Source organism: Moschus berezovskii, chromosome 2 (assembly GCF_049115385.1).
Source record: "Moschus berezovskii isolate FMDL1 chromosome 2, NW_MosBer_1.0, whole genome shotgun sequence".
Classification (NCBI taxonomy): Eukaryota; Metazoa; Chordata; class Mammalia; order Artiodactyla; family Moschidae; genus Moschus; species Moschus berezovskii.
Window position 1 is genome coordinate 10,377,209 of NC_142461.1, and position 23,155 is coordinate 10,400,363.

The window sequence follows — 23,155 nt, forward strand, 5'->3', positions numbered from 1 at the left end:
GGCCAGAGGAAGGAATTTTAGACTCAAGACATAAAGACCTCAGGGAGCTGGTCCTAGGACCCCTCTCCATACTTCAGACATTGCCAAGGCCCAGGGGTACAAAAGTATTGTTTAATAGTCTTTGCCTGCTGGCCCTTGTGAGCTTGAGGCACGTCTGTGATTGGTTCTCCCCACTGGGGCTAGAGGCCTGGCCCCTACCCTGCCCCCCACCCACCTGGCCTCCTCCAGTTGCTGCTGTGTCCTGGGGCAGGTATGTCAGAAGCCTCTTATGTTTCCTCCATTCATCCATCTTTGGGTCTGGCCTCCTGCCTCGGATGTCCTCATTCAGCCTCCTGGGGGCCAGGGGTAACTGGCGTGGATCTTGTTCGCTGTGCCAAGATGGCTCTCCAGATGCGGCATATCATCCCTCCCCTGGGGGTACCAGGCTCAATGAGGCTCAGCCAGAAGGCCCTGGGCGCTCTCTGGTACCCACTGTCTGCCTGATGCCCCCTCTGTCCCCAGTGGGCACTGGTGTTCATGTAGTTTTCAGAGAGGAGCCTAGGCAGGCTTGTAACGGCGGGGTGGGGTGATGTCAGGATCTGGCCAGTATGAGGCCATGTGTGTGGGTTATCCTTCGAGGGCCAGGACATACCTGATGCGTGTGTAGATGAGGTCATCTCTCGTGGCACAGGTCAGTAGGGCATGGAGGGTGAAGCTGTGGTTCAGTAGCTGGTTGTAGACAGAGACCCCCACACAGAAACAGGGAGAGGTAAAAATCAGAGAAAGCTAGGTCCAAAGACTCAAGAACTAGCTCTGGGTTATTGGGTTGGCCAAAAGTTCATTCGAGTAAGAAAAACCTGAATGAACTTTTGGCCAACCCAATACTACCAACATGCTAGGGCAGTCCTTTCTGCACCTCAGTTTTCTCATCTGTACGATGGGGGGAAAGTAAAGTGAAAGTGTTAGGCACTCAGTCATGTCTGACTCTTTGCAACCCCATGGACCATAGCCCGCCAGGCTCCTTGGTCCACGAAATTCTCCAGGCAAGAATACTGGAGTGGGTAGCCATTCCCTTCTCCAGGGGATCTTCCCAACTCAGGGATCGAACCTGGGTCTCCTGCGTTGCAGGCAGATTCTTTACTATCTGAGCCACCAGAGGTATACAAAGTGCTCGTTCAGTATTGAGATTCTCTGCATCAAACGGAGAAAGGGAGAAGAACTGAATGATGGGCATAAGAGGAGTCTTTGGTTGGTGGGTGTCAGGGGCAACCAGCACATTTCCGCTCACCGTCTGGATGGTGCCTGAATCCACGTTCAGTTCCTGTAGCCACTGCACCAGGCCCTGGTCCACCGTGAGAGCCGCTGTCAGGAAGATCATGTGTTCAATCCAAGGGTGCCTTGGCCAAGAAGCTGCCCCCACCCACCATTCATGTTCGCCAGCCTGGTCCTGCTCACCTGGGGGCTCTGAAGCCAGGGCATAGGTCCTGGCCTCCCCATTGACCTGCTGGAGGGCTAGTTGCACCAAGGCCTGGCATTCCCTTTCCTTCTCAGCCAGAATATCTCGAAGCCTGTTGGAAGGCAGAAGCCCACAGAATGGAGAGGGAGTAGGGGTGAAGCTTGTGCAGAGATTATGGGCAAGTCCCCGGACCTGTACCTATCGGTCTCTGCTCGCAATAGGCCCAACTGCACCATCAGAGAAGGGGTGCCCTGCTCCGGTTCCCCCAGGAGAGGGCTCCGCTCGGCTGGGGCCTCCTGCTGCTTGGGCTCGGACTCCTCTGCGTTACTGGCCTCTTCCGACTTCGGTGGGACCGCCTCCTTCTCCGCCTCTGCCAATCCGAGTGGGGGTTGAACTCAGGCAGGGGATGCCCATTTAGGACCCCAACATCGGCAGAAGACGCGGGACTCTGGGCACCGGCCAGGTAGCGTCAGCCTGGGAGGTTCCATTAGGCCACATCCCCCGCCAGGCGCCGAGTCTAGGCTGGGCCTCGCTGGTCACGCCCCTACCTGCCCTATTGGTGTTTGCCACGCCCCCAAGGATCACACCCTCGCCCCACGCGCAGGCGAGCAGGTAGGCGCCACCCTTCCGCCCACCTGGGGCCAGCACGGCCAGGGCTGCCCGCACAGCGCGGCTCAGCAGCGAGTCCAGCACGAACATCCAGTGTGGGCGGATCTGGCGCCTGCGGAGGACCTGCTTCACCTGGAGAGGGAGGGAGGGTGCGGCTGAGACGGCTGAGCCTCAAGTAGGGGTGGAGCTTGAGTTGGAAAGGCCTAGAAAGGCAAGTAGGGTGGGCGGGCTTGGGATCAAAGGAGGGTCAGAGCAGCTAGGACTGGGCAGGCTTCCCATTCCCAAAGGCTCTATCTTCACGGGGAAGACGCGGAATCTTGCGACACCAAGTCCTGGAACATGCCCAAGCATTGGGAGCTCACTACCTCTTACTGCGTGCATGCGTGCTAAGTCGTTTCATTCCGTGTACGATCCTTTGTGACCCCTTGGACTGTAGCCCCCGCCAGGCTCCTTTGTCCATGGGATTCTCCAGGCAAGAATACTGGAGTGGGTTGCCATGCCCTCCTCCAGGGGATCTTCCCAACCCAGGGATCGAACCTGAGTCTCTTATGCCTTCTGCATTGGCAGGTGGGTTCTTTACCACCAAGCACCACCTGGGAAGTTGGACAGCCCTTACTGTGAGAGGGCTCCCTCACCGCATCCGGGAAGGCGAAGAGCGGTCCTTGCAGAAGCTCGGGCTCAACGCCCTGAGCCCGAAGCTGCCCTTGCAGTCCCCGCAGCTCCTGGGCCAGCTGCCGACGGTTGGGAGTGTGGATGTGCGCCCTGAGGCAGAGCAGTAGCTGTTCCACATGACTCCTCTCCAGACGGGGACCCTGGAAAGGAAGAGAAGGGTCCTCAGCGAGTATACGGATGAGCCAGGAGAGATGCTCGTGGGAGGATGTGCGGGGTGGGCGCTAGGCAGTTAAGCAGGAAAAGCAGGTGTCCTGTCGGGGCTCGACCAGCAGGGGGCGCTGGGGCGAGCCGCCCACCTGTTCCTGCTCCAGGCGCAGGCTCTCCGCCAGGGCCGGCAGCTCCTGCTCCAGTACCGTGGCCAGCGTGGCCCGGCGCCTACTCTCTTGATGCAGGAGGCTCAGCCCCGAACTCTCCTCAGGGGACGTGGGCTCATCAGCCCCAGGCTCCTCGGGCACCCTGGTTGCAGTGAAGAGTGGCCGATGGAGGATGGGCAGCAACATCATCCAAGCCACGTCCACCCCAGGGACTGAATCCTGGTTTTTACTTTTATCCCCCACTTCACAGGGATAAAAGAGATGAACTCAGCATTGAGAGGGCACAATAGACTTAAATAAGGGCGTTCGGGAGGACAGCACCTAATGCCATCCTTGCACGTGGTCCAAGTGTCCGGGTTCCCAAGAAGGGCTTTTGCTGGAGCGAGTCCCCAGGGGACAAAACCAGATGAAGCGAACCCACCCTGGGACCCTGGGTGCTCACCGGAGCTGGCTGGTGTCCCCATAACTGAGGCAACGCTTGGGCGGACTGGGAGGATACTGAGAGGGTGCCTGAGGGCGCGGGAATGTCTGGGACTGGGAGGTGGAGTCCGCTGAAGGAGCGGGGCTGGCGGATGGCGCCTCTGAGGGAGGGACAAGGCTGTCGGCCGGGGCCCCTGAGCCCTCTCCCTCCAAACCTCCGCTGCCCTCACCCCAGGATGCTCCCTCCCTCCACCCACTTAGTACCTGAGGACCTTAGAGCCTGTCTGGGGGAGCCCGGGCTTCGGCTCCTCTTCCCGGGCTGCAGGAAGGGGTCCGCCAGCAGCGCTTGAGCACTGGCTCGGAGGCGGGGGTCAGGCTCAAAAGTTCGGAGGAGGAAGGCTTGAGCCTCAGCTGACAGAGAACTGGGCATTGGCGGATGCACCTTGTACATGCCCACCTGGGAAGGCAGCAGGGACGGGGAACAAGGGACACATTTAGAGGTGTTCAGGACTCAGTCTGCCCCCACCCCACCTCGTAAGGCGGGCCCTGAGGGTCTCACCTGAAACATGGCAGCCTGCGGGCTCCCTAGCTCATGGAAGGGTGGGCGGCCTGTGGCCATCTCGGTGACTGTGCAGCCCAGTGACCAGATGTCTGCTGCCTTCCCATACCCTCGTGGGCCCTGGTCAATGATTTCTGGGGCCATATACTGTAGGGTCCCTAGGACAGGAGCAGTAGCAGTAATGCTCATCTAGGCTGTATCACCCTGGGGGGTGGCAGGGGGCTCTATCATCCTCTGGCCACCTGCTTTCACCCCGAACTCTATCATCCAAAACAGTTCCCATCACCTACGCGGGCTGTCAAGTCTCTATCCTGAGTCTCCTCACTCATCTCTGGCTCCATCACATTCATGGCCTCCATCACCCACAGGAGGTGCCATCATTTATCCTAGACTGCGTAGTCCACTCTGAACTTTGGTCCACATCCACACTTTTGGGCTCCATTTCAGGGACTGAACTCAATCAGCTCTCCAAGCTCCCCTGGCTCAGTGACCTGCGCCGGGTTCCATCCCCCATTAAGACTCTAACTCCATGCCCAGGAGAAACGTCATTCCCTGGAACGTCCCAAGAGTTCTCTGCCCCACATCAGCAAGCCCCATTCACCACCCCACACCCTGTTCCCTGTGAAGGCCTCAGTGCAGGGTGTGATGCCTGTTACCTGTGAAGGTCTCAGTGCAGGGTGTGATGCCTGCTAGTCGCTTGGAGGTGCCAAAGTCAGAAATCTTGAGCAACCCGCTGAAGGTGTTGATCAGCACGTTGTCCCCCTGAGCAGAGTGGACACTGTGCTCAGCAGACATTGGACTGGGCTCCTGATGCCAGAACTGGACTCTATCCCAGACCCCATCTCCCGAGACTCCCAGCCTGATCCTGCCTCTCTCAACCCCTTCCCCCTGCCATCCCATTTATGTCCCCCTGGAAGTTGGCTGCATTTTATTGATTTATTTTTGGCTGTGCTCGATCTTGGTGGCTGTGTGCAGGTTTTCTCTAGTTGCGTCGAGTGGGGCTACTCTCTAGTTACGGTGCAGGGGCTTCTCACTGCGGTGCCTTCTCTTGTTGCAGAGCATGGGCTCTAGGGCTCACGGACTCAGTAGTTGTGGCGCACAGGCTTAGTTGCCCCACAGCATGTGGGATCTTCCCGACCCAGGGATGGAACCCATGTCCCCTGCGTTGGCAGGTGGATTCTTAACCACTGGAAGAATCAGGGAAATCCTGGAAGTTGGCTTCAGGTCTGAACTTCTTTCCTTCCCTAGGGAACCTTCTTGATGAATGTCCCAAGCTTTTGCAAAGGGTCTGTCCCCTCAGTCTAAACTGCCAGCCTGTGTCTGGGGCCCTCTCTGCTCCTCCCTCTCACCTCCCCCCCCACCAAGGTGAGCCAGCCACAGGCTGACCTTGATATCTCGATGCACAATGTGGTTGTCGTGCAGGTAGCTGAGTCCCTGCAGGATCTGGCGGGTGTAGAAACTGATGGTGCTCTCATTGTCCTGCAGGGGTCCCCACACTGATCGCAGCAAGGAAGACAGGCTGCCTGGAAGGTGCAGACCAGGGTCATAATTGGCACCCACTTAGTCCAGCCCACAGCTGTCTGCTCGAAGGCCAGGCCATGGTCCAGCGTCCATCACCCAACTGCACTGCCTCAGCTAATTCTGGGCTACACCACCCACACAGGCTCAAGGTCATTTTCCCCGGAGGGTTCTCCACCCCTTGCTTGGCTCCATCCCCAGGCCCCACAACTCCAGTTCCGTTTGCCTCCCACGCAGGGCAGATACCTCCAGGCACTTCCTCCATGAAAATCTTGAGGTAGCCGCCCTGGCTGAAGGAGCCCAGATAGCGCACGATGTTCTTGTGGCGTAGGCGTTTGTGCAGAGCGATCTCTTCATGCAGCGGCTGAGAAAACCTGGGGACCGGTAGGGAGTGACTAACAGGCCCGCTTGGGGCGGGGGCGCTTACCCCACCCCAGCACCGGCGGGACAGGCCTGTAGATTCTGCCCCCTCACCCCACCAGATCCCCGCCTCCTCCTTCCTCAATTCATCACCCAGCCCACACGCCCCTCCCGACCCTAGCCCGCCCGCTGGGTCCCTGCGGTTCTCCGCACAGGCCTGGCTGGGCCCCGGGGGCTCGAACTCTCGCTTCTCTGAGCTCAGGCACTCAGTCCCGAACACGTGGGCCTCTGCGTCGCCCCGGCCTACAGTCTGGCCCACAGGAGCCTCTCAACTTCCGGTCCCGCCCATGTGACCCGCCCACTTGTTCCCTGGAGCCCCCAAACCTGCTGTCCCGCTCCGGGATCTCCTTGATGGCGATGCGCACGCGAGTGTGCCGATCGCGGCCCGCGTACACCACCCCGTACGTGCCCTTGCCCAGCACCAGCCGCTCGCCCGACTCTGTGTACTCGTAATCAAACTGCGAGGGCGGGTGAGATGAGGGGGTCAGTGGGGCCCTCGGCCCACCCCCCTCCTCAAGCTCCCAGCACCCAACCCCCTCACCTCCAGCACCTCCCCAACGCCCTCCGTCTCCTCCGCGGGCGCCCCTGAGTCCGGACTCTTCACCAAGGCCTGGATCAGGCCGCAGAACCTGAGGGCGGAGATCAAGCCTGACGGGAGGGGCAACCTGGGGCAGAAACTGTTCCCCCCTCTGCCCAGAGCACCCAGGGAACACGGTCCCTCCCTCTCCCTCGATGCCCCGGGCCTCCTGGCTCTCGGAGCATCCTGACCCCGCGGGGCTGCGCGCACCACTGGCAGTGCCCGGCGCTGGGGAAGCACAGCTGGACGTCCTGAGCCGGAGGAGGCGTGTAAAGGAAGCAGCAGCGCTCGTCCCGCTTCGAGACGCTGGAAGGAAGGGATGAACAACCCGGGTGAGCCGGCCTCCCAGCCGCGCCGCCTCTCCCCCTCACCTCCCCCGGGACCCCCTCTTACCTGATGCCGCTGATGGAGGCCACCGGGAAGGTCCAGCTGGAGGGAACGTCCTGTGAGAAGAAAGGGGTCCCAGAGGGGTGCTGGGGACAGGGAGAGGGGTCTGGGGATGGGGGAAAGGCCGGACAGAAGAGGTGCGTAGAGGTCAACGGGGGGTGGCTCACCGGCGACTTCACCTGCTTCTCCGGCTCCAGCAGGGTCAGGGTCACGGCGCTCACCGGGTTTGTACCCTGAACCTCCAGCCTGGCAGGCAGCAGCACCTTATTCATCTCCAGGACCAGCACCTTCAGACGACAGGGGAGAGGGGTTGGTCAGAAGGGGCTGGCACCTCTCCGGGGTCCCACACCCCACCGGCCTCACCAAGCACTGGTCCCCTTGGGGAGAAGCCGTTTTGAGTGGCTGGCAGGACTGTAGCAAGAAGTGGAGCCAGAAGTGGGCGCCATGGGGGGCTTCTCCAGGAAGCTCTAGTGTGGGTCTGAAGTGCTGATACAGCAGGAAGGTTTCCATCACGGACACCAGGTACCTGCAGAAAATAGGCGTGTCTTCAGCCCAGGCACCAACTGGCACTGCCAGGGGGACTAGACTGGCTTGGATGCAGCCAGAATCAGGTCATTGGGTGCCATGGGTACTGTTCTGGAAGGGGTTCAGACTAGATGCCAGGGGATATAGGTGCAGAAACTGACAGCCCAGGCCAACCCAGGACCCCAGAAGGGCCGCTTACCATATGGGGGCGTTGAGCTTGTACAGCTGCTCTGCGGCCAGTGCCACCTGAGTGAGGTCATTGGCGAGGATCTGAGCTCCCAGGTAGAAGCCTACATCCCAGTAATACTGCATCTTCTCCACACAGCCTTTTCGGGCCAGCAGGCAGCCCAGCTTCATACCTGGGAAAGAGGGGCCTGGGTTGTAATGAATGTGGTTGTGAATTTCAGCAAAGCCCAGGTGTAGGCCACCAAAGTCACATGGGCAGGAAGATAGAAATGGGTGAAAACTTAGGTGTGGCCAGATCTCAGGTGGGAGTAGAAGCTCAGGCACAGGTGAGGGTGTGGGAACAAGTGTATGTGGAATTCAGTGTGTAAGGAGCACAGGTGTGAGCTTAGGAACAGTTGTGGCCTCAGGGGCTCATGAGGACCCAGGTGTGGGTTCAGGCAGAACAGGTCCGAAACGGGATGGGTCAGCCCCAGCCTGAGCCCAGGGTCCTCTCTCCCTGCCTGCTCCCTAGGCTCTTCAGGGCATCTGTGGGTAGGGGATAGGGGTGCAGGGTTGGGGCTCACCTATGAGCCGGAGCTCCTCGGAGTCCTCAAAGCGCTGCCCGTCAGCAATGAGGAGCACAGCGGCATTGATGCCTGAGTGAAGGCTGGGCTCTATGTCAAAAGCCTTGCGATACCTGGGGTGAGGGTGGGGTGCTGCGGGGATGGACTAATGTCCATAGCCCCATCCCTCAGCCCACTGTCCACTTGTTTGAGCCCCTTACCAGTGATAGGCCCGCTCCCGGTGCCCAGCATCCTGGAAGCCAGAGCTGAAGAACATGTCCTTGTAGATACGGCCACACATGCAGTACAGGTCAGGTGCCACGGGGCCCTCTACCTGCACTAGTGGCAGCAGCACGCCCAGTGCCTTCTCCCGGTCCCCAGGCCTGTTCCTCCTGGGGGAAGGGGAAGATAAGCTGGGGACCACTCTCTGTCCAGGAACCCCAAGACCCTGAACAGCAGGGACCTTTCCAAGGGCCTGACCATCATGAACCCAGAAGAGCAGTGTCTCTGGTCAGCGCTGACCTTCCGAGAGGTGGGAATCCCAGATGGAAGTGACTGCAGTGACTGTGGAGCCGTGGCCTTAGATGGCTGTGACCACTCCAAGGTCAGCACCACCACCCCACCCCACCCTGGGCAGCAGAAACAGAACCATAGGGACCATTTGACATCAGCGTGATCCTAGTCCGCAAATTCCCTGAACAGCCATATTGCAGACTGCAGTGACTTTGCACAGCAGAGACCCATGTCCCCATGTGGCTATGACCTGAGCCTGGTTCTGCCAACCCACCGGTTGAGGGCAAAGGTGTAGTGGAAGCAGACATTATGCTGCTCGGCCACGTCACAGGTGGGCAAGGCCTGCAGGGTCTCCACCAGGTCAATGATGGCTGAATAGTCCTGCAGGAGGGAACAGCATGCACTGGCCTCATGGCCTCCGGTGGGTCCCATCGGCCCACGGACCCTGAGGCAAACCTTGAGCAGGGGTCCCCTCCCACCCGACCCCCCACCTTCCCACCCACCATCCTCTGCACACTTCCTCCAGGAAGTGCAGACACCGCACCATAGGTGGGGACCCCAGTGGGTGCCCAGCCTTTCCTGGTTTTCTCCCAGGAAACCGAGGCTTGGAGATGTCAGATAATTCATTCAGAGCCTCCGCTGGGTCTGGAAGCTGGCTTGGGGCTTGTTGGACGGGCCAGCCTGCCTCTCCGAGCACCACACACCTGCACGTCCCGGTAGGAGAGCAGCAGGTTCATGATGATGTCGGGGCTCAGCAGCTCCACGCTGTCCAGTCTCCGCTGCAGGCGAGCCAGCTCCTGCCGCAGCTGCAACCCGCTGAACCGCTCCCGCGCCCTCCGGATGTCCTGCCGAATGGTCTCCCGGAAGTAGCCACTAACGCCCAGGGCAGGGGAGAGAGAAAGGATGGCAGGGCCTGCCCCTCAGCTCCAGGCCCCCCTTGTCCTCGCCAGCTCCTCCTAGTACCCCCTTTCTGGGGGTCCCCCATTACCAAGAGTCCGTGGGCGTGGCCTCCAGCAGGCGGGCCAGCCGGCCCACCAGGGGTGTGAGCAGGGCCTCTGTGCCCACCCCAGCCTGAAGCAGCCCATCAGCCAGGCCCCTCAGGAGGCCTGCATCGCCACATAGCACCCGACCAGTGGCTGTCACCACGTAGGGGATCAGCGTGTAGCTGCCAATGCAATCCTAGAGTAGGAGAGAGGCCAGGAATCAGAGGAGGTCAGAGGTCAGGACTAGATTAGAGAGGGGCAGTGGAGGGGTCAGAGGTCCACCCCTGTGGGGATTAGAATAGCCGGGAAAGGGCCCACTTCACGAAGGGAGGCAATAGGGGACCAAAGGTCACATGGATGTCAGGGGGGCACTAGGGAGGTCAGAGGTGAATGAGGAGGCCAGGAAAGATAGTGGAGAGCAGAGGTTATAATGGAGGTCAAAGGGAAACTGCGGAGGACGGGTGGATTCAGCTCACCGAGTTCTTCTGGAAAATGTCCTCCTGCAAGAGACAGACATTCAGATACTGGTGCTCTGGGTAGGGCCAACCCCGCCCTGGGCTGGTCCCCACCATCCTCCTGACCACCTACCCGAAGGGCCTGCAGGTCAGGGAGGTCAGCCTGGGAGCAGAGGAGCACGTTGTTGGTCATGCTGAAGCTCTCCCTCACACCCAGGTGGTAGAACAGGGAGGGCTGTGCCAGGGAGCTGCTCACCTCAAGCACCACCACGTCTGTGGACACACAGGTGGAGGCCCTGAGCTCTGAGCCCGAACCCCAAGCCCAGTGCCCAGAGCCTGGAGCCCCGAGCCCCAAACCTCAAGTCCCAAACCCAGCTTGTGGGGAAGAAGCCTGGGGATCCATCCTGGCTGGGTCTGCCTTCCCATGTAACTCCTCAGAGTCCAGTTTGCTCAGGCCTCAGTTTCCCCCTTTTAGGGTCCCTCTGGATCATACAGAAATTATACCTATGGTATTTCTAGGAGAGGATTGGAGCTCCCCAGGCCCCACTGCTTGTATCCCACTGTTCGGAGCCTACGGACACCTGGCACAGAGAAGGGGAGACTGTGCACCAACCCCGGAGCCTGTTCTGGGCCATTTGAGAGGTAAGAGTTGTGCAAAGAGAGACGTGCCCTTCCCTGGGTCCTCAACACAGTCTCTTGAAAGGGGCTGGCACCAGCAGTGTGCTGGGTATATACACATGTATATACATACTTGCCTTGTGTGTGCAACACTGTGCCTCTGTGAGTGTGTCGCTTGCTGTCTGTATCTTTGTGTGGGACAGTGTCTGTGACAGCCTTTGTGAAGCAAGATATGCACGATTTGTGAGTCTGTCTATGATTCTGTGTGTGTCTTTGTGACCTCAAGGTTGAGTCAGCCTTCATTTTTACCTCTTTATTTTTGGCTGTGATGGATCTTTGTTGCTGCTTGCAGGATGACACGGGCTTAGTAGTTGTGGCACACAGGCTTAGTTGCTCCACCACAGGTGGTGGAATCTTCCCCGGACCAAGGACTGAACCCATGTCCCCTGTTTCCCAGGTGGCGGCAGTGTAGTAAAGAATCCGCCTGCCAATGCAGGAGACGGCAGAGACGTGGGTTCCGTCCCTGGGGCAGGAAGATTCCCCTGGAGTAGGAAATGGCAACCTGCTCCAGTATTCTTGCCTGAGAAATCCCGTGGACAGAGGAGCCTGGTGGGCTACAGTCCATGGGGTCCCAAAGAGTCGGACCGACTGAACGAGTGAACACGGCCCTGCAGGTGGATTCTTAACCACCGGACCACCAGGGAAGTCCAGCCTTCATTGTTAGACTGACGTTTTATGGACATCCTGCAAGAAGGGTTCCTGAACTCTTGGATAAACAAATTAGTATGGGGCGGGGCATCCGGGCAGGCGAGAGGGCGGGGTGATCCCTCTCGGGAATACCCGCTTTCTGGCCCCGCCCCCGAATGACCCTTCTCCGCCTCCAGTTCCGCCCCGGCTATGCCGATTCTCCCCGAGCTACTTGTTCAGTCGCTCCGTCGTGTCCGGCTCTTTGCGACCCCGTGGACTACAAAACGGCCAGGCTTCTGTCCTTTTCTATCATCTCCCGGAGTTTGCTCAAATTCATATCCATTGAGTCACTGTTGCTATCCAGCCATCTCATCCTCTGCCTGCCTTCTTCTCCTTTTGCCTTCAATCTTTCCCAGTATCAGGGTGTTTCCCAAATGAGTCGGGTCTTCGCATCAGGTGGCCAAAGTATTGGAGCTTCAGTATTAGCATCAGCGATCCCCACCATGAATATTCAAGGTTGATTTCTTTTAGGATTGACCTGTTTGATCTCCTTGCCGTCCCGGGTACGGTCTTCCCCAGCACCACAGTTTTCACTTTTCTCAGCAATATTGGGGCCTCATAAACCAAGCTCCCTCCTCTAGAACCCAGGGCGTTAGTGCGCTTCGCTTCCCTTTGCAGCCGGATCCCCAGAAGTAGTATGCTAGGACCCCTCAACTCTAGCCCCACGTGTTAGGGGCCCCTTTCCCCAGTCCAAGTTCCACCTCCAGGATCCTCCGTCATGAGCTCCGTGAGAGATCATCCTGAGGCTGAGTTCTCCGATCCCATTCCTGAGATACCACACCCTGCCCGGTTCCCAGCCTCTCCCTAATTCTAGCCCCACTCCCTAGGCACGGTGCCAACTCCAGAGTGCCTAAGCTCCCACCCTGAACCCCGAGCCAGACCTGGATCCGCGAAGCCCCTGCCCAAGTCTGGCCGCGCTCCAGATCCCCTAAACTCCGTTTTTATCATGGGTCCCTCTCGAGCCCCACGACTCCGCACCTCGGGGGTCTCCCGGGAGTCTCCCGGGAGTCGCTGAGCCCCGCCCCCTGGCCCCACCCCCAGGCTCTAAGCTCCACCCAGCGCCCCGCCCCCCGGGCGCGCTCACCCGCGTTGTAGAACGAATCGAGCGCTGCGGTGTCTCCCAGCGCCAGGGTTCCAAAAGGCAGGCTGCGCAACTGAGGTCGCGGCCGCGGTCCGGGGAGCTGCGCGCAGGCCTCACGCAGGCAGCGCAGAGGCAGCGGCTCCGCCTCGGCTGCGGTCTCGGGTTCTACCTCGGGCAGCGGCTCCCGGGTCAGCACGTAGACCACGCTGAGCGGCCGGCTTCGCGCACAGCCCCGACCCGGGGACGCCGCGAGCGGCCGGCCCCGGCTCAGCGCCTCGGCCAGCGGGTCCTGCCAGCAGCTGCCGGCGCGCTCCAGGGCTCCGGACCGCGGGCTCGGCCCCGCCATGCGGGGGCGCTCGGGTGTCGGGCGCCCGGCTTTGGGCACCCGGGGCGGGACGGGAGCCGGGAACAACAGATCCCGGGATCGAGAATTTCCTGCGGAATCTGGAGGTCAGGAGTCTGGCCAGAGATCCCGTTTGGGAATCTGGTGTGCAGGGCGAAAATCCGGCCTCTGACTTGCAAGGTCCTGAAGATCTGACTTCGGGGATTGGGTCCTGGGAATCTTGGGGATCCAGTGATCCGCGGTTCAGAGTCACGTGGAAGGTCCCAGGCATCGGGCCAGCAGTGCCCACCACCCAGGATCCGCCGCAGAACGCCGGCCGTCGCTCTCTCCTGCCCCCACATGTAGGCTGGGCCCAGCCCTTTCCCGGCCGACTGGGAAAGCTCCACCCTCGGCCTTGGGGCAGCACCGCTCCCTAGCGGCCCGGGACACGGCCTCTTCCTTTCCTCCTCTCCCGCCAGAACCTCTGAGACAGGCCGCTTCCGGAACAGCCTGTGCCCCTGGGCAGCCAACCACTGTGGACTGCTCAGAGCAGGCACTTGTGAGATGGGTGCCCAGGCCAGAGCTAAGACCCAAGTGCTTTGCAGTCTCTGCCCTGCGGGGATCTGTTGGAAGAAAAGATCTTCAGAGATGTCAGGGTGTGTAGAACAAACATGGCGGAGAGAGCACGTCCCTCGGCGTCCTTGCTGGGCAGGCTGGGAGGGACTGGACTGGGGAAGCCTGCTTCCCAGCCTGTCAGGAGCATGGGACTTGGCATCAGAGCTGGGTCCTTTGCCTTTTTTGCCAGGGGGCTGCTTTCCCCGGAACTCAATCTGCTTTGGAGTCCTGACCCCCGACCTCCAACCAGGACATGACCATGAAACATCTGAGAAAAATCTTCCTGCAAACATTTCTCCATCTCCCTGGAGAACCCCAGGAACCCCAGCGCTTGGGTTACAATGACTTCCCAGCTCCAATTCCCAAGAATCCCTAACCTTCTAGTGGGAATTAGTGAGGCCACAGCCTGGCATAAACCTCAGTGGACTCTGAAATCAGGAACTGGGAACTCTGAGGTTGAGTAACTTGTCCAAGATCACTCAGCTACAAAACAAAGCAGGATGCAAGCCCAGGACTCCCTGTCAGACTCAGAGATCAGACTCTTAACTATTGTTCTAACACTTTCTTGAATGTGACTCTGGCAAATTATCTGTTTAATAAATGCCAGCTCAGGAATTGCTGTTTCATTGCCCTGTTGCCCCATGGGAGAAAAATGTACCTGCCTTGTTTTGACTGAGTTCGAACTAACCCGCAATGGAACAGGCAGGTAGTAGAGGATGAAAACATGACTTACAACAGAGTCTGGAAAACAGACAACTTTGAAGGGACAGGCAGGGGATAACAGGGTGAGATGGCGGTGCAATTCCCACCATGAAACCATCCACTTGTAGGACCCAGGGGACCCAAGAATGTTGTCAGTGGATGCTTGAATCCTTCCCAGTTTGCCACTCCATGTGTCTCTGGCCTCGACTTGCAAACCTCTAGGGACGGAAGTCTCACTACCTTTTTTGAGATCAACTCGTCAGTCTTCCTGACTGGAAGGAAGATCTTCCTTGAATGGAACTGAACCCTGTGTCCCTGCTCTGCCCTCTGCGTTTTTTCCCAATAAACTGGAAGAGGTCTGCCAGTCAGGAAAGAGTTAAAATGATTTTATTTTTTAATGAAAAGTGAGAGGGGCAGAGATGAGATGGTTGGATGGCATCATCGACTCAATGGGCATGAGTCTGAGCAAGCTCTGGGAGACAGTGAAAGTCAGGGAAGCCTGACCTGCTGCAAACCATGAAGTCATGAAGAGTCGAACATGGCCGAGCAACTGAACAACCGCTGAGAGTCCGGAAGCTGTGTGACAGAGATAAGGGTGCTGGCTACAAGTGCCCTAGCGAAGCACCATTTAATCCCCATGGTAAGGGTGGCCCACACCTTGGCGTGAGGCCCAGTCAATGCCATAATTACGGGCAGGGGCTTTGAGCATCGAGTAGTGCCCGCTGAGATTGGTCTGATAGCAGGATCCGAACCACCAGGTGCCGAGAAGAGTCACCGTGTAGTTTCTCCCACTTGTATCATGGTCGGTGGGAAAGGGTTTCCCACCGTGGAAACTCTGGGAGGCCCCTGGCAGGAAGAGGGTGGAAGGCGCCTCAGTGCTGGCACCATGCCTGGCACCCTTGAAGAGATGATCTCACAGGAGCCTCAGAGCAACTGTGAGGTGGGTGTTTTCAGGCCCCGTGGAAAAAACAGTAGTGTCATGGAACCAGGGCGTTGGCCCAGGCAGCTAATCACAGAGGCTTTGGGACTTGAGCTCAGGACTGTGGCTCCAAAGCCACTGACACTTCCCTTTGCCTCGTCCCCTCCCAGAATCTCTGGCTTCCCTCTTGCTCCTTTGTCTCCTCGCAGCTCCCAGCTGCATCCTGAGCTACTGTGCCTGGGGGAGCTAGGAGGGACCTCTCAGATGCTTAAGCAGGAAAGGGGGCTCCGCTGAGGCACTCCTTGTAACCACTTCCCTCTTTCAAATTTCTTCTCAACTGTTGGTATTTCTCTGAAGGAAAAAAAAAAACAAAACAACGCCTTTCTTGGTTCCTCTTCCAAAGCAGATAAAGATAACACTCAACAGAGCCTCAGCTGGCTCTCACATCCTCCCTCCCTGCCTCCTCACCCATTTTACAGGAGAGGAAACTGAGGCTCTGACCCAGAAGGGACTTGCCCAAGGTCACACAGTTAGTAAAGGACAGAGCTGAATTTTAAACTCAGGATTGATTGCCTCCAGAGCCTAACTTGTTCACTCCTGTCTCATCACTGCCACTGTTTCAATGAGGAAACTGAGACCTGCAGCGGGGGAAGGAGTTGTCTTGGGTCATTCGTAGAGGCCATGGCAGCTCTGGGGAAGAATCTAGCCTCCCTGGACTTCTCGGCCTGCTCCAGGGCCCCACCGTAGGCTCGCTCACCTGCCCTGCCCTCTGAGAACCCGCCCAGCACCAGCTGGTGATGGTACAAAGTTGTGGTTGCCTAAAGTCCTCCAGCTCCACCCACAGCTCCTGGGTACCTGGGGGAGGAGACGGGGAGGCAGAGATGGAGGAATCCTTAGATCCCAGGTGGGAAGTCAGAATGCCAGGGAAAGGCCCCTCAGACTCCCTGGACCCTACTGAGGAACCTACCCTGGAGAGTAAGCTGGTGCAAATTCTCATTCCCCAGCCAGAATTCAGACTCCTGGCTCCCCATGCCTGATGTGTAAGAAGACCAAGAGCAGAAGGAATCCACGGAACCATCCCATCACCCCGGGAACACCTAGGGAGGCAGAGGAGCTGACGATGGGAGTCATCACTCCAGGCTGAGCCTGGGATGAGGAGATGCAAGGGGCAGAGGCACTGCGAGGGGTGGGTGGACAGACGCCCCCTCTTTGGTCTGGGGGCTTGTTGATAGTGTGAGTCCAAGTGATCCTTGCCTGTGAATATACCAGTCAACTCTGCACACCTTTAATGAGTCTCAACTTCACACCACAGCCCCTGGATGGACTGAAATAGTAGAAACGTTGTCCCTGCCTTCAGGAGATGGTCAGTCCAGTTGTGGGTCGGGTTCAAAATAACCCTGCTTTCATTTACTATGATAAGAACCAAGGTATTAGAGCAGCGGTCCATTCAGTCTCACCCTGATACTCCCTCTCAACTCGTTTCCTCTTCAAGCCAAGCAGGACCCAGGTCCTGTAGAGTTTCTCTCCTAAATATCTTTCAGTCTAGGAGTACATCAAGGTTGTATATTGTCACCCTGCTTATTTAACTTAAATGCAGAGTACATCATGAGGAACGCTGGGCTCAAAGAAGCACAAGCTGGAATCAAGATTGCCGGGAGAAATAACAATAACCTCAGATATGTAGATGACACTACCCTTATGGCAGAAAGTGAAGAGGAACTAAAAAACCACTTGATGAAAGTGAAAGAGGAGAGTGAAAAGGTTGGCTTGAAGCTCAACATTCAGAAAACGAAGATCATGGCATCTGGTCCCATCACTTCATGGGAAATAGATGGGGAAACAGTGGAAACAGTGACAAACTTTATTTTTTTGCTGATTGCAGCCATGAAATTAAAAGACACTTACTCCTTGGAAGGAAAGTTATGACCAACCTAGATAGCATATTAAAAAGCAGAGACATTGCTTTGCCAAGCAAGGTCCGTCTAGTCAAGGCTATGGTTTTTCCCGTGGTCATGTATGGATGTGAGAGTTGGACTGTGAAGAAAGCTGATCGCCAAAGAATTGATGCTTTTGAACTGTGGTGCTAGAGAAGACTCTTGAGAGTCCCTTGGACTGCAAGGAGATCCAACCAGTCCATTCTAAAGGAGATCAGTCCTGAATATTCATTGGAAGGACTGATGCTAAAACTGAAACTCCAATACTTTGGCCACCTCATGAGAAGAGTTGACTCACTGGAAAAGACCCTGATGCTGGGAGGGATTGGGGGCAGGAGGAGACGACAGAGGATGAGATGGCTGGATGGCGTCACCGACTCGATGGACATGAGTTTGAGTGAACTCCGGGAGTTGGTGATGGACAGGGAGGCCTGGCATGCTGCGATTCATGGGGTTGCAAAGAGTCAGACACGACTGAGCGACTGAACTGAACTGAAGAGCCTCTACCTCCGTTCCTGCCCCTGCCCACCCTCTTCTCCTGCCCAGACCCCTGCAGTCATCCTAAACTGTGTCCCTACCTGCACTCTGGTCCCCATTCAATGCATCCTCCACAGTGTAGCTTGAGTCTTCTTTCCAAAACATGTCTGACCTGGTCCCTCCTCTGCTTGCAACTCTTCCCAGGCTCCCCACTCCCCACTGAGTCAGTCACTCAGTGCTCTTTGTGAATGGGTCTTTGCAGTCTGGGCCCTCCTCCATGCTTGACCCACACCAGTAGACCTCAATCAATCTGCTCTCAGCTCATTCATACGGTCTCCCCCACCCCTTCATGCTCTCCAGCCTCCCTGCATTTGTCTTTCCCTCTACCTGGAATGCCCTTCTGCACCTCACCTATCTCAAGAACTTCTACACAGCCTTCAGGGCCCTTTCAAATGGCATCTCCTCTGTGAAGCCTTCTCAGACTTCTTCAGGCCCTCTGGGAGCTCAGTAAGCATTTGTTACTGAATCAGCGAAGGGATGTCTTGGCTCCAGTGGGCTCTGGCTCCCCCTAGGGGCCAAGGGGAAGAAGTGCCCACTGGGTCAGACTTGTTCGAGTCCTTTCTCTCCCTGACATTCCTTCATCAGCCAGCCACCATCTGCGGTGTCCTTGTCAAAAAAGACAAAATTAAAAGACGCATGCTCTTTTAATTAGACAAACAAAGGTCCGTCTAATCAAAGCTATGGTTTTTCCAGTAGACATGTATGGATATGAGAGTTGGACTGTGAAGAAAGCTGAGCGCCAAAGAATTGATGCTTTTGAACTGTGGTGTTGGAAGAGACTCTTGAGAATCCCTTGGACTGCAAGGAGATCCAATCAGTCAATCCTAAAGGAAATCAGTCCTGAATATTCATTGGAAGGACTGATGCTGAAGCTGACACTCCAATACTTTGGCCACCTATACGAAGAACTGACTCCTTGGAAAAGACCTGATGCTGGGAAAGATTGAAGGTGGGAGGAGAAGGGGGAAACAGAGGATGAGATGGTTGGATGGCAACACTGATTCAATGGACATGAGTTTGAGTAAACTCGGGGAGTTGGTGATGGACAGGGAGGCCTGGTGTGCTGCAGTCCATGGTTGCAAAGAGTCAGCCATGACTGAGCGACTGAACTGAACTGTCACAAAAGACTGGGAGGGCTCAGCCCTCATATAGGCACAGATGGTACCAGTCGCTCAAAGTGGGATTCCGGCTCAGCAGCTCCTGGCAGCTCCCAGGGCCTGAGGAAGGAGAGATGAGCTGATGGGGGCCCCCAAGTTATTTCCCAAGCCCCAGCCCAAAGGCAATGGAACAAGCCATGTGTTGGACTCCAGGAGCCCTCTCAATTCCTTTGGATCTCTGAAGAGGGGCTCTTGGGTGGGCTGGGCCACACCCGCTGACCCACCAATACCCCAGCACCTTCTGATTCTAGGTGCCTGGGCTCCAGCGAAGGTGGCCTCAACCTTCCTGTCCCCACAGCAAGTTCACTGAATCTCCAGCCCCCCAGAAAGATGAATGTTGGCTCTGAAGTCTGAGTACTCCCAAGGGAAGGCTCATGAACCACCAGAGGGGAGGGTGCCCAGGCCCTTCTCCTGATTCTCCCCACTCCTCCCAGCTTCCCACCCCCACTGCACGTGTGCTAAGTTGCTTCAGTCATGTCTGACTCTTTGCGACACTGTGGGCTGTAGCCTGCCAGGCTCCTCTGTCCATGGGATTCTCCAGTCAAGAATACTGGAGTGGGTTGCCATGTCCTCCTCCAGGGGAATCTTCCCAATCCAGCGATCGAACGTGCATCTCTTATGTCTCCTGCAATGGAAGATAGGGTCTTTACCACTAGCGCCACCAGTTTTCCACCCCCTCTACAAGAAATCAATCACAGCCGATTTCTGAGCAGCAGCCAAGCAGCCCCCTCTCTGGTCCAGGGACAGAGCAAAGAAAGAAGAGACCTCCAGCTCCGTACATTCCCCAGGCTTACCCTTGGGACCCATCTTGCCCAGTGGTCCAGGTTGCCCTGACATCCCAGAAACAGAGAGATGCCTTACACCCTGCCCCATGTCAGGGGCCAGAAAGCAATGAAGTCAGATCCCAGCTGCCACCTTTCCTGGCTCCTGGCTCTGTAAATGTGGGCGAATGACTGATCCTCTCTGAGCTTCCCTTCCCCCTCAGCCCAGCGAGATGGGGATGATACTACCTACCTCACAGGGTCAATCTTAGGATGCTGGGCATCCAGCCTGGAGCCTGGCACACAGTAGGTTCCTTGCCCCTTTGCCTTGGTCTCTTAGCACAGACTGTAATTGCTGCCGCCCCAGGCCCCTGCCTGATCCCTGGCGTCTCTTACCTTGAGGACTTGGTGCTCCCTTCTCCCCAGGACTTCCTGGGGCTCCAGGACAACTGGGCAAGAGGACAACTTTACTGGCTTCCTGTTTCCTGGGTTCTGTAGGGAGACACAGGGCCGGGTGGGCACAGGATGGGCATGGGGGTAGTGGGTATGTCTCTTTCAGACCCCTCTGCACTTTTCTTTCCATCCCCGTTTCTAGCTGTCAGGTTTTTCATCATTTGCATCTGTTTGCATACATTGTGTGTGTGTGTGTGTGTGTGTGTGTGTAGAGCCCAGATGATCAAACTCCCACCCTGCTCCTTGAGGCTAGTGAGCCTGGGTGGAAGAAGGATACCTAGGGAGAGGGTGAGGATGGGAGGGTGAGTGGGTGAATGGGGAGGGCACCCTGGGCCCCCACCTGGGCAGCTGGGGTAGTCCTGGGTCCTCAGAGAGGCAGGCTCCCCAAACAAGAGGAGGAAAAGGGAAGGTGGGGTCTGCAGTGGGCCCATCTTTCTGGGGACCTGAGAAAAGATTCCAGCCTGGTGGGAGGACACAAAGCAAGACTTCCTCCGTTGTCTTTCCCTGGGGATACCCCACCCAGGCTGGGACCAGCAGAAGGTTGGGTCTTTTCCTCCTTCACCTTTGAGAGAATGGGCATTATTCCTGCCCGGTCCAACTGGGATGGAGTCCAACTTCCGATCCTGGCCACCACGACTCTGCAGCCTTCTCTTCAGACTTCTGCATTCATGTAGGGTCTTTCTGCCTTCGTACCTTAGCTCATCTGGAAGCCCCTCCTCGCCTCTCCCTGTGAAGCTCCCCCTGTGCATGAAGGTCCAGCTCTCATGTCATCTCCACTAGGAGTTCTTCCCTGATCCTTGTCACCATATCAGGAATGACCACTGAAACCATCTGTTGGCACCTGCTGCCCACGCCCGCCTTCAAGTCACGCTGGGTGCTATTTGTATATCGCCTCCCATCCTTACACTGTCCCACTGATGGATGTTATTAATATTATTGAAACTGGGTTATAGGCTGGTACATAGCAAGTGCTCCATTAATGTTTAACAATAAATGAATAAACAAGGAGAAACAGGCTCAGAGACAGGACGTGATTTGTGTTCTCTCTGCCAGAGATTTTGCCCAAGCCCCTAACCATGCCCCCAACCAGAGAGAAGCACTGTTAGCAAAGTGACTTCATGCCCACCCTCAGGTCCATTGAGGAGTCCCTGGCAGAGGCTAGAAAACAGCTGCTAATATAGGCCATCAAATGGGCAGACCATGCAGGGCAGCCGTGGAGGCCAATGAATAGGCAGCAGCCTTGGTCCAGATGTGAGGGGTCAGATCTGAGCTGGAGAGGGACCTCTGGTGTCAGAGGAGAGGAAAACGTTGGTCATTCATTCACTCATCAAACCTTCTCTGAGGGCCTTCTCTATACCAGGCCCAGTTCTTGTGGGGGTGGAGAAAGCCAGGTTCATGAGTGTCAAGGAAGGTGGAGGCCAAGCTTGCCAGACAGGCTGGATCCATGAGATGAACGCTGAGAAGCTCCAATTCCAGTACTAGGAATATGTCCCCACCACACACGCTCTGCTGCAGGTGTGCCAAGATCTGAAGACAAGCCCGTTTATCATGATGCTGTTTACGATAAAATGGAAATAACCCAGTTGGACTTTGATAGGAGGCAGGCAAATCAACCATCACCATCTGAATAAGTCATGGGGCAAATCTGATCTCTAACGAAAGGGGCAAAGTTGCGGAACAAAATGTAAAGCATGCTCCCACTTCGTATTTTATTTTATGAAAAACTTAAAAAAATAACTTTATTTTTGGCTGTGCTGGGTCTTCATTGCTTTGTGCGGTCTTTAGTTGCAGCGAGCATGGGCTACTCTCTGTTGCAATGTGTGGGTCTCTCATTGCAGTGGCTTCTCTTATTGAGGAGCATGGCCTCTAGGCATGTGGGTTTCAGTAGTTATGGAACACGGGCTTAGTTGCTCCGAGGCCAGTAGAATCTTCTTGGATCAGGGATTGAACCCACATACCCTGCACTGGCAGGCGGATTCTTAACCCCTGTGCCACCAGAGAAGTCCCCCATTTTGTATTTAAAAAAAACTAAGTGTGTGTAGGTATGTATTTTGTACATTTACAGAAAAAGGTTAAGCATAGTTAACCATCCTGTTAAGCAGAGTTATTTCTGGGGAGTGGAACGCTAGGGAGAGTGATTCTTGTTCTTTACATATATAAACATCTGTGTAGTCCTTTTGTTCTTTGCAGGCATTTACTACATTTGAAAAAGAAAACATCCAGTAGAGAAATGTCCTTAACTGGGTGAAAAGCCAGGAGGAGGTGGGGTCATTCTTCTGTTGGCCTGGGAGAGAATGGGCATGGGCATCGTCCCAGCCAGGGGAGGGCGACCCAGGCAGGAGAAGAAACCGCGTGTGCAGAGGCTTGAAGCAGAGAGAGCAAGGCAGGCTGGGTCACATGACACAGATGCAGGGACTTGGAGGGGAGGCTGATGTCTGAGAGGAGGGGGGTGTTGATAGAAGTGAGTGTGTGTGGGGGGGTGAAGGGGTGGACTGTGTTTGGCATTGATGGGTAGGCAGGTGAGCCCTTTGTGAGGCCAAGGAGTAGCTGGAACTCCCTGTGGAGCCCAGGAGCCCTAAAGTCTTTCCAGCTGCAGCCAGAGATCCTGCAAGGAGAGGAGGCCTCGAGGGGAGGAAGAGATGCAGGCATTTGGACAACTGGAGGGATGAACGGGTGCCCTGGAGTGAAGCAGACGGGGCACATGCCCCTGCTCTGAACCTGCCCTACATCCCACTGAGATGGAACAGCTGTTACTGGACTTTACAGACGAGGAAACCGAGGCCCAGAGCTGCTCCATTAACTTCCAGTCACACAAAGCAGTTGGGTTCCACAGGCTAAACTCTTGCCCGTGACTCTACTGCCTCTCAGCTTTCTAGGACAATCATGGGACTAAGTCAAATACTGATGCCAGACTCTCAGCCACATGCCTGGTTTCCAGCAAGTGCCCCCATGGGTGGGAGATGCTATTAGAGAAGACTTCTGGGCCCAGGGTTGGGGGGGGGCGGTGAAGAGAGGGAGGTGGGCATGGGTGGAGCTTTCTAGGAGGGCCCATTCAAGGAAGGCCAGAAGTACCCTGGAGAGGGTCCCCAGGGGTACCTCCACCTTGGCACAAGGGCAGAGATCCAACTTTAGGAGCCAAAAGAAACTGGAGATGCCTCTGCAGAGTTCTGAAGTTCTCTCATTCTAGAGTCAGA

General features: G+C 56.6%; 2 protein-coding genes across 5 annotated transcripts; both read right to left on the reverse strand.

Moving 5' to 3' along the window:
- Positions 1-4: 4 nt before the first annotated feature.
- Positions 5-13,471, reverse strand: MAP3K6 (mitogen-activated protein kinase kinase kinase 6). Of its 4 annotated transcripts, none has more exons than XM_055397933.2 (29): positions 12,565-13,460; positions 10,249-10,388; positions 10,137-10,160; positions 9,666-9,856; positions 9,382-9,550; positions 8,952-9,058; positions 8,386-8,556; positions 8,186-8,298; positions 7,636-7,795; positions 7,275-7,437; positions 7,079-7,198; positions 6,918-6,967; positions 6,735-6,830; positions 6,489-6,576; positions 6,272-6,405; positions 5,774-5,901; positions 5,396-5,532; positions 4,666-4,771; positions 4,010-4,167; positions 3,715-3,907; positions 3,473-3,611; positions 3,013-3,172; positions 2,680-2,856; positions 2,071-2,176; positions 1,634-1,805; positions 1,435-1,547; positions 1,268-1,341; positions 632-708; positions 5-411 (listed from the first exon to the last, which is right to left on the reverse strand). In XM_055397933.2, the coding sequence occupies exons 1-29, from the start codon at positions 12,905-12,907 to the stop codon at positions 321-323; spliced, it is 3,900 nt and encodes a 1,299-aa protein (XP_055253908.2). In that variant the 5' UTR covers positions 12,908-13,460; the 3' UTR covers positions 5-320. The 4 variants fall into 4 exon arrangements, 3 of the variants coding, with proteins under 3 accessions (XP_055253908.2, XP_055253909.2, XP_055253910.2); XM_055397934.2 differs by lacking the exon at positions 12,565-13,460 and adding an exon at positions 12,362-12,443 and having other exon boundaries at positions 6-411; XM_055397935.2 differs by lacking the exon at positions 12,565-13,460 and adding an exon at positions 11,043-11,570 and having other exon boundaries at positions 8-411.
- A 1,299-nt stretch (positions 13,472-14,770) lies between these two features.
- On the reverse strand, positions 14,771-20,392 carry FCN3 (ficolin 3). The gene is given in 7 exon segments (XM_055398812.2): positions 14,771-15,098; positions 15,877-15,974; positions 16,087-16,194; positions 18,712-18,807; positions 19,527-19,577; positions 19,905-20,000; positions 20,302-20,392. Coding segments are annotated over 7 exon segments (810 nt in total). The 3' UTR covers positions 14,771-14,828.
- Positions 20,393-23,155: the final 2,763 nt, after the last annotated feature.

What these genes read in the sequence shown, in the direction of transcription:
- MAP3K6 (XM_055397933.2), bottom strand. Translation starts at nt 12,907, where the DNA reads ATGGCGGGGCCGAGCCCGCGGTCCGGAGCCCTGGAGCGCGCCGGCAGC. An exon ending in GCCACGCCCACGGACTCTTG is followed by an intron (nt 9,551 to 9,665) that starts GTAATGGGGGAC and finishes CCTGGGCGTTAG; the next exon opens with TGGCTACTTCCGGGAGACCA. An exon ending in AGCGCCGGGCACTGCCAGTG is followed by an intron (nt 6,577 to 6,734) that starts GTGCGCGCAGCC and finishes CTCCGCCCTCAG; the next exon opens with GTTCTGCGGCCTGATCCAGG.